General features: G+C 36.8%; 1 protein-coding gene across 1 annotated transcript in view; it reads left to right on the top strand.

Annotated features, from left to right (window-relative positions):
- The first annotated feature begins 6,116 nt into the window (after nt 1–6,116).
- Nucleotides 6,117–13,798, top strand: part of LOC139740978 (pituitary homeobox x-like) — a 43,221-nt gene continuing 35,539 nt past the window's right edge. Inside the window, exon 1 of the mRNA XM_071651563.1 lies at nt 6,117–6,489. Within this exon, the coding sequence (XP_071507664.1) occupies nt 6,327–6,489 (163 nt within the window). The 5' untranslated portion in view covers nt 6,117–6,326. The remainder of the gene's footprint in view (nt 6,490–13,798) is intronic.

Below are 13,798 nucleotides of genomic sequence, written 5' to 3'. Positions count from 1 at the left end.
ACATAATTATGAAAACAAGTTGGTTTCACTGTTGACAGTTCAATGCTTCAACAACAAAAATTGTATTGTTACAATACTAGAATAAGTTTATATACCAAGGAAAAGGAAGAAGGAGGTATAGTATACATTGTAGAGGGAATTGAAACAGTAAACATACTTTGTTCGTGATCAAATCAATAATTTCCAATGCAGTGGTAGTTTTCTTTTCTTTTTTTTAAAGGTCGGTCTGACCATTGAATCAAAAGGAATTGAACTGACCAAGCCGGTGAATAAAGTTATACAAAAATGTCCAGGACGAAAAACAAATATACAAACAAACACAGCAGTAAGTAACAACAACATCATGCAAGAATGACAACAAGTGTTCACTTTAATTAGATACAGTTAACTCTATGTCATTTCAATTAATTTAGTTTTCTTTCCATTCATGCAAAAAGTACAAAGCTATCAAATAGAAATGACAATACAAATTTTTGGGAATTTCCACAATAATGTTCTATAAGTGCATAATTTGCAGTAATGCCTGAAATTATTTTCTTGTAAAGATTTTCTCGCATCTGCGATTGCACGAGCCATTTTAGCTAAATTTCTAGGACCTGCTTTTTAAGACTTTTAAGAAAGCGATCAACACTTTTGAAGTTACTATCGATAATTCAGTTTACCACTTCTGAGATTCTGAGATCTGATTATCTGTTCCTTTATTATCTAAGCTAATGATATAACTACATTAAAAAAAGATATTGCAATTTAACCAAGAGAAGAAAAAGATTGTTTCTTTGCAATAAATAAGTAGTGCTTTCAAAATTCCACGGCCAGAAATTAATTTATTAACAGCTTGTTGCCGTTACATTTTGCAGAAGAATGATGAAGAATGACGAATTTAACAAATAAAATGTCTAATCTGAAAACTTCATTTCAGGGATATTTCTTTTTTCTTTCTTCTTTTCTTTGTTTTTCTTCTTTTTTTTTTCTTTCATGGAAACCGGAACATTACAATAAGTTGAGACTAATCACGTTTTTGCGAATTTCAGACGTGATCTACGAATGTTGCAAATCGTGATGAGCGCCATCTTGCGTTACATCTTTGCAAGGTCTCTGTCGTTGCGCACTGTCGTCTGGAGCAGGAGGCTTACTGCACATTGTAGATAATGATATTTGATTGGAACTAAGCATGCTATCTCAATAATCATAACAATAATATTATTCTAATGATTTAGTTTTCCCAATCCTTTTTCGACTTTCCAGTCACATAATTAGTCCCCCCCCCCCCCTTCTCCCTAATCCTACAGACTATTCCAAGCTTTTAGTGTACATTAGAACAGAATCAAGAATTCAGGCACAACACGTTGTGTCTTTCGCCAAATCATGCGCTATTTATTGTGCACTCTTTCCCCTCACCACTTTCCTACTTATTTCCACTTCTTTATCTCTGCCTTCGTTTTCATTTGCTCTGCCCCTGCGTATATTGCTGCTTTAAATACATTTCTCTATCATTTGTTGTCTGTGCAACAAGGGGGAGGGGGCAAGAACAAACGTGAGATTATTGATTCCATGTGTATTTTTGACGAGTGAAAAGTCATTCAAATAATGCCTTTTAAATCTTAGTAAAGTTTATGCTTATTTTCTACTTGCTTCGAATACGAATTCTAGGGGTTTGCGATGACAGCGTGTTGTTGTTGTTGTTGTTGTTGTAATTATTAGGAAATTTTTGGTTGGAAAACATGTAGTGATTAAACAAATCGAATCGAATGGCAATGTTGTAATTAACGAATGACGGTATGATACGTTTTATTTCATCTATGCATTACAAATACCTCATAAATGATTTTAAGTCCCTTCAGTCTCAACCCTCCCTAAGTGCCAACTTCTTTTCCATGAAGACAACAAAGATTGAAAGTAATCAAGGGTCATTTTAAGCTCCTATTACTAGTGGATTTTTCGCTAAATAAGTGAAGTAGGCCTATAATTCATCTTTTTGTAATTTCTTGAAGTGCAACACTATATTATTCATCATTACTCATTCAGTGCCCTATTGGTTCAATACCTTGATTTGCCCGCACTGGCAATGAAAGTGTTCTAAACATAACTTTGTCGTGTGATTTTCGGATTGATGCAATGAACTCTATGCTTCCAACCCCGGCAAGTGAGGGCGTCCTCCAATACCACGGGCAGATAAATTTGCCCCACCATTGATGTCTACGAGTTTAAAATGATAATAATCGTGTACTAAGTGAAGGTCCAATTGTAAAAATAATATTCTCGTGTAACTACCCTTTGGTGTTCAATATTTTCTGCACTGTTAATTTCTTGGGTTCACACTGCGCCCCACTGTGTGCATTTACATGTCTCAGTAGCTTATAGGTTAGATTTACAGTCACACTTTGGTTTCCGTTTATGCGACCTGGATATTTGCAAAAATTGCTGTGTCACATTTCGTCCACGTTTCATCCAGTCTAAATAACACGGCCTATAATTGTGAATGCTTACAATAGCTCTTTACAATTAGCCAAATTCATGAACATCTTCTCAGATACGTGTATCGAATAGTGGTTTATCTCGAGTAATAAGATTTCACGAGCCACGAGGCATTCGTACATATTATTCTTTATGGCACGTACTTCTTTAAAATGGTTAAACAATACGAATTGTCAAATCTGTATACCTCGTATTATGTATTACCTTTTGCTGGATAGAAATAAAGTATAACTGGATTGAACTGAACTGACCTGAAAGGCAACCATCTGATGACCATTTTAGGATATTTTGAAGCAAAATCACACTACTGGGTTTGTGATCTTAAGGGAATTAAGAACTAATGTAAAGGACAAGAAAATAGGAACTGATTCTCACGAGGCACAGTCAACTTACAACGACTAACTGACGTCTCGTTTCCCTAGTCGAATTACATTCAAACTTACGTTGTGTTTCCTATCAAAACCAATCTCCCTAAGGAACTGGAATCACGTCATAAAGAAAAGAATGCTTTTCCAGCATTGCTCTTCGTCAGCAGCAGTAAAAGAAGCTTCGGACGCAAAAGTAACATTGGAACAATATACAGTTGTGGTAGTTGAAATAGAAGTGGAGGTAGAAGTAGTATAGTATTAGTGGTAGTGGTGGTAGTAGAAGTGGTAGTAGTAGTAGTAGTAGTAGCTGTAGTAGTAGTAGTAGTAGTAGTGGTAGTAGTAGTAGTAGTAGTAGTAGTAGCAATAGTAGTAGTAGTAGTAGTAGTGGTAGTAGTAGTAGTAGTAGTAGTAGCAATAGTAGTAGTAGTAGTAGTAGTAGTAGTAGTAGTAGTAGTAAGAGTATAAATCGTAGTAGTAGTAGCAGTAGTGGTAGTAGTAGCAGTAGTGGTAGTAGTAGTAGTAGCAGTAGTAGTAGTAGTAGTAGGTGGTAGTAGTAGTAGTAGCAGTAGTAGTGGTAGTAGTAAGAGTAGTTATAGTAGTAGTAGTAATAGCAGCAGCAGCAGTAGTAGTAGTAGTAGTAGTGGTGGTGGTAGTGGTAGTAGTAGTAGTAGTAGCAGTAGTGGTAGTAGTAGCAGTAGTGGTAGTAGTAGTAGTAGTGGTGGTAGTGGTAGTAGTAGTAGTAGTAGCAGTAGTAGTGGCAGTAGGAGTAGTAGTAGTAATAATAGCAGCAGCAGTAGTAGTAGTAGTAGTGGACGTATAGTGGTGGTGGTGATGGTGGTAGTAGGCCTACTTAATTAAAAAAGGACAAGATTGTGGAAATATGACAACAAAAATAGCGCAAGTAGCAAAGTTATCGTGATTTTTAATGTTCAATGTGATACGATCATAATCAGTGGGGGAGAGGGCGAAAAGGGCAGTCTCCCCACCCCCTAAAAAGAAATAAATAAAATAGCCCCTACCGCTCCCCCGAAAACAACGACAATAATAACAACAAACAATAACAATATGTTTAGAGTAAACTCTTTTGATATTGGACAAGCACCCTGCACTTCACGAAATAGCATAGCGATGTCGCAAATGATTATGGAATTATAAAATTGTGTAATACCCCCACCCACCACACACAAATATTTCCTTGCTTTTGGCCTCGTACATGTACATGATAACTCATGACGAACTTATGATTATTTGTGTCCGAATAGAAATTGACATCGATATTTGTGTGCGTGGGGGGGGGGGGGAGGGGTAACACATTGATTGTCACTTACCTTCCCGACTTTTTTTATCATACTAACTCACCTTCTTTCCCTATTTAGTGGCTGCATTGCTCATTGTTTCAAATCACCATCACCATTATCACTGCCAAACTGATTATGTGAAAGATGACAGCCATCTATGGGGATCTCAAAACACGCTCAGGCAGCCTTGTCAGCGACTAAGCGTAGTGATGTGCGTGATAGACTACAAGACTATCGATGAAACGAAAGACAGTTTAATATGACGCAAGTTATTCTATCCCCCTTTATAAACGACTCCACTTTAAGAACCTATCATTAAGAGGTTCTAAAAAATATCAACCACGTCATACCATCAGCATGATTTCTATTTGTTTATCTGTGTTATCAATTCCTAGGCCATCATAATCTCGACCCCATAATGACTGTGCTTTCTGGACGTAGTGCTATAAGCTTTTGTAAAGCCTGCCGTAGTCAAATAGATGGCTATAATTGGGATAATTTTTATGGAGCTTATCGTATGATAATAATAATGATAATAATAATTATTATTATCATTGTTATTATTATTATTGATATTATTATTATCATTGTTATTATCATCATTATTGTTAGTATTATTAATATCATTGTTATTATTATTATTATTATTATTATTATCATTATCATTATTACTATTGTTGTCATTATCATCATAATCATCATCGTAGTTATAAATATCATCATTGTGATGGTGATGATCAGTGTTATTATCATTATCATTTTCGATATATTAATGTTTAATCCTTTTTTTAGTTATCTTTTTTCCTGCGTAATTGCTTGTCTCAATATTTGTGTTTATTTCATCTGTCAAAGATTGGCATTGTCCTGAGATTTTGTACTACTACTGTACAAGACAGGAATACATGTGCATGTAATCGTGATTGTAATTATTTTCATTTCCATTATTTCTGTCATTTGTCATCTTTATATATTTGTACACGCGATGCGATCATTGTTATCATGAGTATAGTGTTGTCATCACCCTTTTTTCTGTTTCAGTTTGTTATTTCGCCTGAGGGTTATTTCGCAAAAAGTTAAGATTTAGCTAATTTTCCCCATTTTTTCATGATGTGGATATTCATGGGATAGCTACATCTTCCTGTGATGGAATTCCTTATCAATAAAAATGTAAAACCTTTTTATCGAAGGCGAGCGAAACCAACAAATACCCTTACCTCTTCAGTATCATTGATACAATCAACGTAATGCACTCTATTTGACTTCCCATATATAATTTTCCAAACTAGTCGTCAAACTTGTCTCATTCTAACAAACTCTCCTCTGAACAGGAAAAAAGAAATGAGAGAAGAAGACAATTATTGAAACGCTGAAGGATCTTTTTTTTTTTCGTTTCCCTTATCAATCAACACGGCGAAGTGAGAATATGCATTTCGCTACGTATCAAATCACTGCCACCGGGCGACGGAGAAAGTGCGTAGAATATAATAACCTGACGATGCGATGATATGGAAATACGCCTGGGATCCTCTCTTGCACACGGCACGCTCATGACGTAGAAAATCACAGCCGGCGAATCAAATCCGTCCTCTCCGGCGATAATGCGCGGGATAGCGAAAAATGAAACCGCGCTCATGCTCGGTCACACAACCGCGTGCATTTCCATACACTTTGCTCATTGCCAAGTATAAAATTTACTACATCTGTTTTATTTTTCCAGCCGTATTTTCCAATTTTTAACCATCCCCTTTTACCGGCATTATCTTCGAAAATTCGCTTGTAAATCGGGCCTGTGGTTTGGGGGACACGAGGTAAAATCGAGGAGTAATCTTTTTTGCCTTTCGTTGTCGTGAATGAAATCACACTAGGATCCTACACGCTACGAGCGAAACGAGCGTCGTCATTTTTCGTTGCCCGCCCTTGTCGATCCGACTAAAGTCAGATTTCGCCAGGATTTTTTCCACGGTAACAAAGTCTCTTTCCACCGTTTTGGGGGGAAAAAGACAACGGAGCGGAGAGCGTTTTAAGCCCCGCACATTACCCGAAGCTCGAAGGCTAGGCGAGCCGTAACGAGGCGGGCTAGATCGAGGGGATCAACATTAATCCACGACTAGGTTTTTGTCCCTGCGTCGCGAGAGAGAGAGAGAAAAAGAGTAGATAAGCCTTCCGAACACAGCAAACAAAAACCATGAACAGTACAATCCGAGCATTCGAGAGCTTCGTCGAGGCCAGCAACGCACGGAACAGCCAGGCGACCACAGCGTCGTCGCACAACGACATCGCACACGACGTCGCCTGTGATCGTACCTCTTCGCACTGTGCCGGACATCAGAACACACCGGACCATGTCGGTAAATATGAACTCCCGCTTCTTCAATTTTCGATGCTGGGAATGCGATGATGCGAAAGCGGACATCGCCGTTCCAAATGACCATACTAAATATTATTTTTGTATTTGGTGTTTCCATTTTCCATCTTCTGTCTTTGCTTTGTGATTAACGCCTTTTTCATGTTTTTGAATATTTTTAATGTTGACAAATTTACCTTCATGAACCTACAATTAACATCGATTTCTTGCTCATGCACCAATTCGATCTGAATCTCAATTCATGTTCCTTTCTGGTTGTTCTAAAACACGATTTACTTGCACTCTTATTTCTAAATTATGTAAATTAAGCTTTTCGCAAGCTTCCTTACAGGAAGAATTATGGAATACCTGTCACAAATTTGTACCATCGCCAGGTCTAAACAGCAATTATCACTGACATCCAGAAATATAACGGGATTTATTTGTAATTTGTCTGTAAAAAGAAAGATTAAGTTCTGGGGAAGGAAAGATAAAATTCCCTGCGATTTATAGAGGCGATAATTTCACAGAGATCAATTCTAATAACCACATTTTCAATTGCAAAACATTCCATCCACATCTGCATTGATAAACACTTGTGTCATGGACTTTCGTTTTGATGTGATGAACTGATGCAATCGCATCAAAGTTTTCTTAATAAAAAAATAATGATACTAAGTAATCGAAATTGTAGTGGCGGAAACTTTGGTAAGAAACCCTTCTCATAGTGAACACATTTCATTATTGATTCTATTTTCATTTCCTTTTACTCTGTAGGCCAAGAAAATAAGAATGCCTGGAAATTTGTAATTTTCACAATTCTAAGTTGCGTAATATTATCAGAACGTTGTGCATAACCTGTCTTATGAAGGCCCACCACTTTCGTTTATCCTTTTTGGAACCTTTTTGGTTTAAAAAGAATAGAAGCAAACACAATACATAACCAAACAAAAAAGTTTGCGAGCCTCATGTTAACGAAACTTTAAAGAGAATTAGGGAATTCATTGATTTTTTTTATTACTACATCTTTACAATGCACCTGTACTTGCTTGGATATACCCTCCCGTATTGTCACTTCAGTGTATGCTATCGCTCCTTGTCAATTTGTCACTGGGCCGCCGTTTCCCCGTGGGGACCACCGATTGGTTCCGGGAATATAATCATGGCAGGCCATTACCTTCCTCTATTACAGTATTGAACGGTTCAGGTATCCCCAACGTTGCTGCTCTATGCGCTCCACAAGGGAGGAAATTAAGTGTATTGAAATATATGCCAGTGTTTCCATGGAAAAGAAGACTTTTTGCTTTCATTGTACTATTCTTTGAATTTTAGTAATTTGCTCTTACATACATTTAGATTAATTGGGGAAACACAAGCACGACTTTCATTCTATATAACAAACATAAAAGTGTTAGTTTCATCAGTATTGGAAAAGTATTGTTATTCCATAACGGTGCAGAAAAAAGAAGAAGATAATGTGTCATGCATTGTTAGAAGAATGATCACTATTAGTATCATTATTGCAATTATTTTCAATAATAACAGTGATAATAGTAATAGACGTAGTAGTATTATAGTAGTAGTAGTAGTAGTAGTAGTAGTGGTAGTAGAAGTGGAAGTAGTAATATTGATAAGTGTCGTGGGAGCCTATTGGGACAATGTTACTAACAAACGGAGAGAAATATATCTACTCCTCTTCACCTCGGCAATCTTAACTGTCGCCATCGGAAAATAAGGATACATTACATCCATATATCTTTGCGATGACGGTGACAAATATGCAGGCTGCAGTCAACGTTTCTTTCTTGCTTTCTCTTTCTTTCTCGCATTCTCTCTATCTCTCTCTCCATATATATATATGAGTGAAATATTTGAGTTGGTAGTTGCTAAGACGTGGACAGATGGAAGAAGTACAATATAAAACTTTCTATCTTTACCTCCCAATATTCCAACTTAACTCTGTTATATCTTTTAAGGTTCATATAAAAAAAAATTGTATGAGAAGAAAAAAAATAACAAAGCAAATGCATAACTTCTGTCTTATATACTTTATTGGGCACCCGTCTGTAATCTTACAGTACCGACGAAATGCTAAATAAGAAAAGAATGTTCATAGACATTATGTCTTTATAACAGTAGTAATAATATGGTGAGAGAAGACTCGCGTAGCCGATCTGATTATCGTTACAGTGGTGTTGATAAAATCTGTTATTTTTAGTATTAGCAGCAGTGTTGCTAGAAGTATAACAAGTATAATTATAGAAGTAGTTGTAGTAGTAATAGTAGTAGTGCTAGTAGAGTCCTGTAGTAGTAGACGTAATAGTAGTGGTACGTGTAGTACAGTAGTAGTATAGCAGGAGTAGTAATAGTAGTAGTAGTAGTGTGAGTGGTAGTATGTACGTACGTATGTACGTACTTAGGAGTATGGTGGGATGGCAGTTTATTAATAAAGAATGTGCTAGTAATGACAGTATAATGATATACTAAATTACTAGTATTAAGGGAGGCAATAAAGTCATGCTAGAAGCAATGAAAGTGTACATTGCGGCTGTTAAATCTCATTTTGTTGACTGACTATACAGTCATAAAATGTACTTGCGATAGGTTGAAGAGTAGCTCACTGGAACCGGAAAGGAATTATTTTCATCCGCAAGCATTTTTAATGCCGGAATCGCTATTCTTACTCCTTTTGTACGCACCTATCATTGCAATCAGTATTACTAATAATCACATCGCAGCATTATTACCAATTTGTCAACATCATCGTTTTGTCGTCAGAATTAGATCTACTGTTTGGGATTACGATTCGTTCGACTGTTTGAAAAAAAAGATGTCACTGCTGATAAAACTCCAAACATTATTACTACGAAGCAATCCTTCCCTTTTCACTACCAGTATTTTTACTACCTTTGCTATTATCAACATTTTATTACATCTGCCTCTGCACGCTGCTCTGACTTAAACTTTTAATACGAGTTCCTCAATACTGCCAATGTCGTTACCATGGCTATGATGGTTTATCTACCACTACTACTGATGCTGGTGCTACTGCTACAGCTACTACTACTACTACTACTACTACTTCTACTACTACTACTACTACTACTACTACTACTACTACTACTACTACTACTATAGCATTACTGACAGCATTAGTACTAGTACCAGATCAGCCAATATCTACTTCTACTTCTGGTGTACAGCTGGTCAGCTACTGCTGCTCTGATCATGTTTCAAAGCGAGTTGTGCTGACGAGTTCACAAATAGACACCAAGTTCCCAAAGACCTTTTTAGTGTGTGTGCGTGTGTGTGTGTGTGTTCTATGAAAACAATTTTGAATTCTCCATAAACATGTCGTTTTCTCACTGCTATATGGTCGTTTAACACTATTACTATGATTTACACGCACGGATGTCTTGGCGTGTCCTTCGTATAGATCTTTGTATTGCAACATTTTTAACACATCATGGAAATAAAAAGAAATAGGATCGACAGGAAGAAAAGTGAGTCGAGACGACGGTGGTGCATGCCTCCAATTTCTCGTGTAAAACCTTTTACAGTATGTTATTTTGAGCTGTAAATGTCTTATGCCGGTGATCATTCATGTTCTGGTATAGCACCGAAACTCCTACCCCTCAACATCAATGTCCACAGTGTCCTCAACGTTAACATCCAACCGCAGTTCTTATTTCCTTCTCCCTGCCCCCACCCTCCTTTTTAGGGGAAATGGGGAGAAATTTATCACTCGCATTTCCTCCGAAAAGCGATTCGCGGCAATTTGCGACAACGCAATTTACATTAGACTACTACATCTCGCGCTCTCTCTCTCTTCAAATAGCCAGATGGGACAGCGTCCATACGACTCGCCAGGTCCATGCTTCTCCGCACTCCTCGGCCGGGGAGTCGCCCACCGTCTGCACTGGGGCGCCTCTGAGGCAGAATCCCTACCTTTTTTTCCCCCATTGCTACGTTACCGGTTCAAAGAGAGTCGAAACCTCCATAATGTTATCTGGTTTTAGATCTTGATGAATTAGCCATATTTTTCCTTTTATTCTTTCTTTTTTCTTTTTTGAAGAACACCGCCATAACAATGAAGATATAACACTTGCTGGCAGCTATCGAAAGGCTTAACTTTGCAGCTAGGGGATTAATCAATACAATCAGCCTTATTTTTCGCCCTAAGCAGTTGTGCGATTTGAATATTCATTGCTAGCATATGGTTTATAACCTTAACACGGAAAACAATCCTGAAGGGACAAATTGGCTATAATCCGGAATGATTTTAGTCGTGCGTTCAACAAAATGGCTCTGCGTTTTCCCCCATCACTACAAATACTATATATCGCAAAATGGGAAGTCGACTTTCGTCCGTTTAGAGTCTTGTGGTTTGCTGTAAGGTGTATTTCATTGAAGAAGAAAATATGTATTTCAGGACAATGTCTCAAATTAATTGGACAGACTGTTGTTCTTGAAGATGAGAAAGACATTCCATGAAACAATACTTCAGATTGGAGATAATTACAGTAATGTCTCTCTTCAAAGTATGATGTACAGTCGTGCGCTTATTAGAAATGAAAAATGCATTTACACAGACAAACAAGCAAAATGGCACATTGTATTATTTCTATTTTGGCATCACCTTGAAACACTTCAAATTGCAAATAAATTCCTCCCGTTACAGGGGTGGTACAATTTCGGCTGACATTCGGCCGCAGGTTTCCAACATTTTTTGATGATAATTTTTGTAGATAATGAGAAACCTCTTATGAAATATAATTATAGGAGCATATAATTGTAAGAGGAATTCAAAGTTTATTTGATGAAAATTTGGTTTTGGAATGGCTGAGATATCCAAAACAAAGCAATCCTAATAAAAAAAAAAGGTGGGACCAACCTTTTATTAGGATTGCTTTGTTTTACTTTGTTTTTGGATATCTCAGCCATTTCAAAACTGATTTTCATCAAGTAAACTTTGAAGTCCTCTTAGAATCGTACACTCTTTGAACATTTCATGAAGCGGTTTCTAAGTATTATGCAAAAAGACTGAATCATCACCTCAACCAAAACTACACCATCCCTTTAAACGATATGTTATTCTTGCTGTTAGTTAACCTTTAAATGATAATATAGATATAATGTATTTTATACGACCTTTAGAAGAGGAAAGTGCTTCTTGGATAAGTATTTGCATAACGAAGAGATTATCTTCAGACACGATGGGATAGAGCATGACATTTGCCGAACTAAATTTAACCCACTTCAAAAATACTCAGAAAATAGTAACATATCACGTGAAGAAAGACATAAATTAAAAAAATAAAAAAACACCCCAAATAATCTGAGATTTATATTTGAACTCTGTCATCCGATGACAGTGTTATTGATAATTGAGCAAATGCTAATTCTGCGCGACGATGAGTATGTAATACCGAAACAAAGGCAACTGTATGGTGAGACACATTCTGACGAAGACGAGGAAAAGGGAGATTTCATTCATTTGCTCGGCCACGTGTTTTTGTCACGGGAAATCTGCGATTTAATGTGCCAAAACTGTAATGACTCACCGAAGTTAAAAATCACAGGTGTCGATGAGCTCACACAAAAATAGAGACGTGCGTTGCACAATGAATTTTAATTAACCCGCTCGTCATATTCTCAGAAAATCAATAGCTACACATGATAATTCATTTTCACCAATTCACTCACTTTTTTCCTGCTCCCGCGTGACTATTACTATCTGTCATCTCAATATCCCTTTATCTATATGTTTGTATATCTCTTGAAATACATGTGTATTAAAGATTATATGGATAGATGAATAGTTTAAATAGATAGATAAATATTGCTATATATAGATATATGAATACATAGCTAGATAGATAGATAGATAGATAGATAGATATTGAAATCAATTGGTAATAGATACATACATAGAGATATAAAAATATGAATAGAAGGAGATATACATGTATATGATAGAGATCGATATCGAGGGAAAGAAAATGAGAGAGAATAAGATAAGGGTGAGATATAATTTTATGTTGATATTAAAATGTCTTATGTGCACTCAATGGTCTCTTCGTATCATTCGTTAGTTGTTAAGACTGGATTTTTTTTCCTCTAAGTCTCAACATGCATACAACTAATATACGTCTACACTAGGAATACTGTTTCTATGTTAGGACTCATTTATGAGCTTTTTCTTCTTCTTCTCCTTATTTTTAAAGTTGAAGGTGTCCAAGATTATGTTCCCGATATGACAGAAATCCTCCAGACTTGTCTAGCTTCCTTTGCGCATCTTCGTGGCGTTGAAGTAGTAACATTTCACATTGCTCCCTCATCCTTCCTTCTTCAACCCGATGACCTTAACTGAGCCGCGATAAACTGGGTTCTAGAATTTCCTCCTTCTTGCAATAAAGAGAGAGAAAGAGAAAGAGAAAAAGGGTGAAAAACTGAAGTACTTCGAGGTGGTAACATGGAAATATGTATTAAGCATTTCCCCTCCCCTGTTCTAATGAATTTTAACGGAGAATTGGGTATTTACCAATTAACTTGGACATCCTGCGTAAGCTGCCTGATCGGCGGTTACAAGCTAGTGGGATTTCGGACGTGCGCTGTTCGGCCGTGGCTTTCGGGGCGGAAGACCCCAGCATCTTCGCTGGTGCGAACAGCTGCATCAAAGGTACAGACGGCGGTAATTCGTGCACGGATTCATCTTCATTGAGCAACATGCGGAGATATTTGGAGGCACAAAACATGCCCAAATTTGTCATACTTTGTGATTCTGGTTCTGACGCAATGATTGACGTATCTTCCAGTTACTTCAGATAGACTCTAGTTAAATCCTGTCATTATCTTTTGTTGATTTTATTGATTGCAAGTATTCAAACTTAAGAAAAAAAATATGCGAGTGTGTGGGTGTCTTTCTTTTAAGTAGCTGTTAAAAGAGCTGCTAAACAGCTAATAAGATTGTTAATGATGCTTTGTTTTTCCTTTGTAAGTAACTGTTAAATGTTTAAACTAATATCTTTTAGATTATTTACAGGTGTCACTGAATCTTATCCATGAACCTGTTTTCGCAATAGATTCAATGCATCGTTAGCCGATAGTATGTTTTATATGATGTTATTATATTCAGCACACGCTGATCAAACAATGTTTACGCTTCCCCAGGTTTAGCGACTTAGATGTCAACAGAGTTATATTGCAGAAAAGTTATATATCGCAAACTTTTTATTATGCAGTATCAAATATTTATTACACTGTAAACTTACACTGACTTCTTTGTCTTCGTTTCGTTGTATCTTTTTCCT

This window comes from Diadema antillarum, unplaced genomic scaffold (genome assembly GCF_040938485.1).
Source record: "Diadema antillarum isolate AM-2024a unplaced genomic scaffold, OU_Dant_1.0 seq00000893_RagTag, whole genome shotgun sequence".
In the NCBI taxonomy this organism is placed as follows: domain Eukaryota; kingdom Metazoa; phylum Echinodermata; class Echinoidea; order Diadematoida; family Diadematidae; genus Diadema; species Diadema antillarum.
Note: the sequence above shows the minus strand (reverse complement) of the source record. Positions and strands in the feature narration are given on the sequence as shown.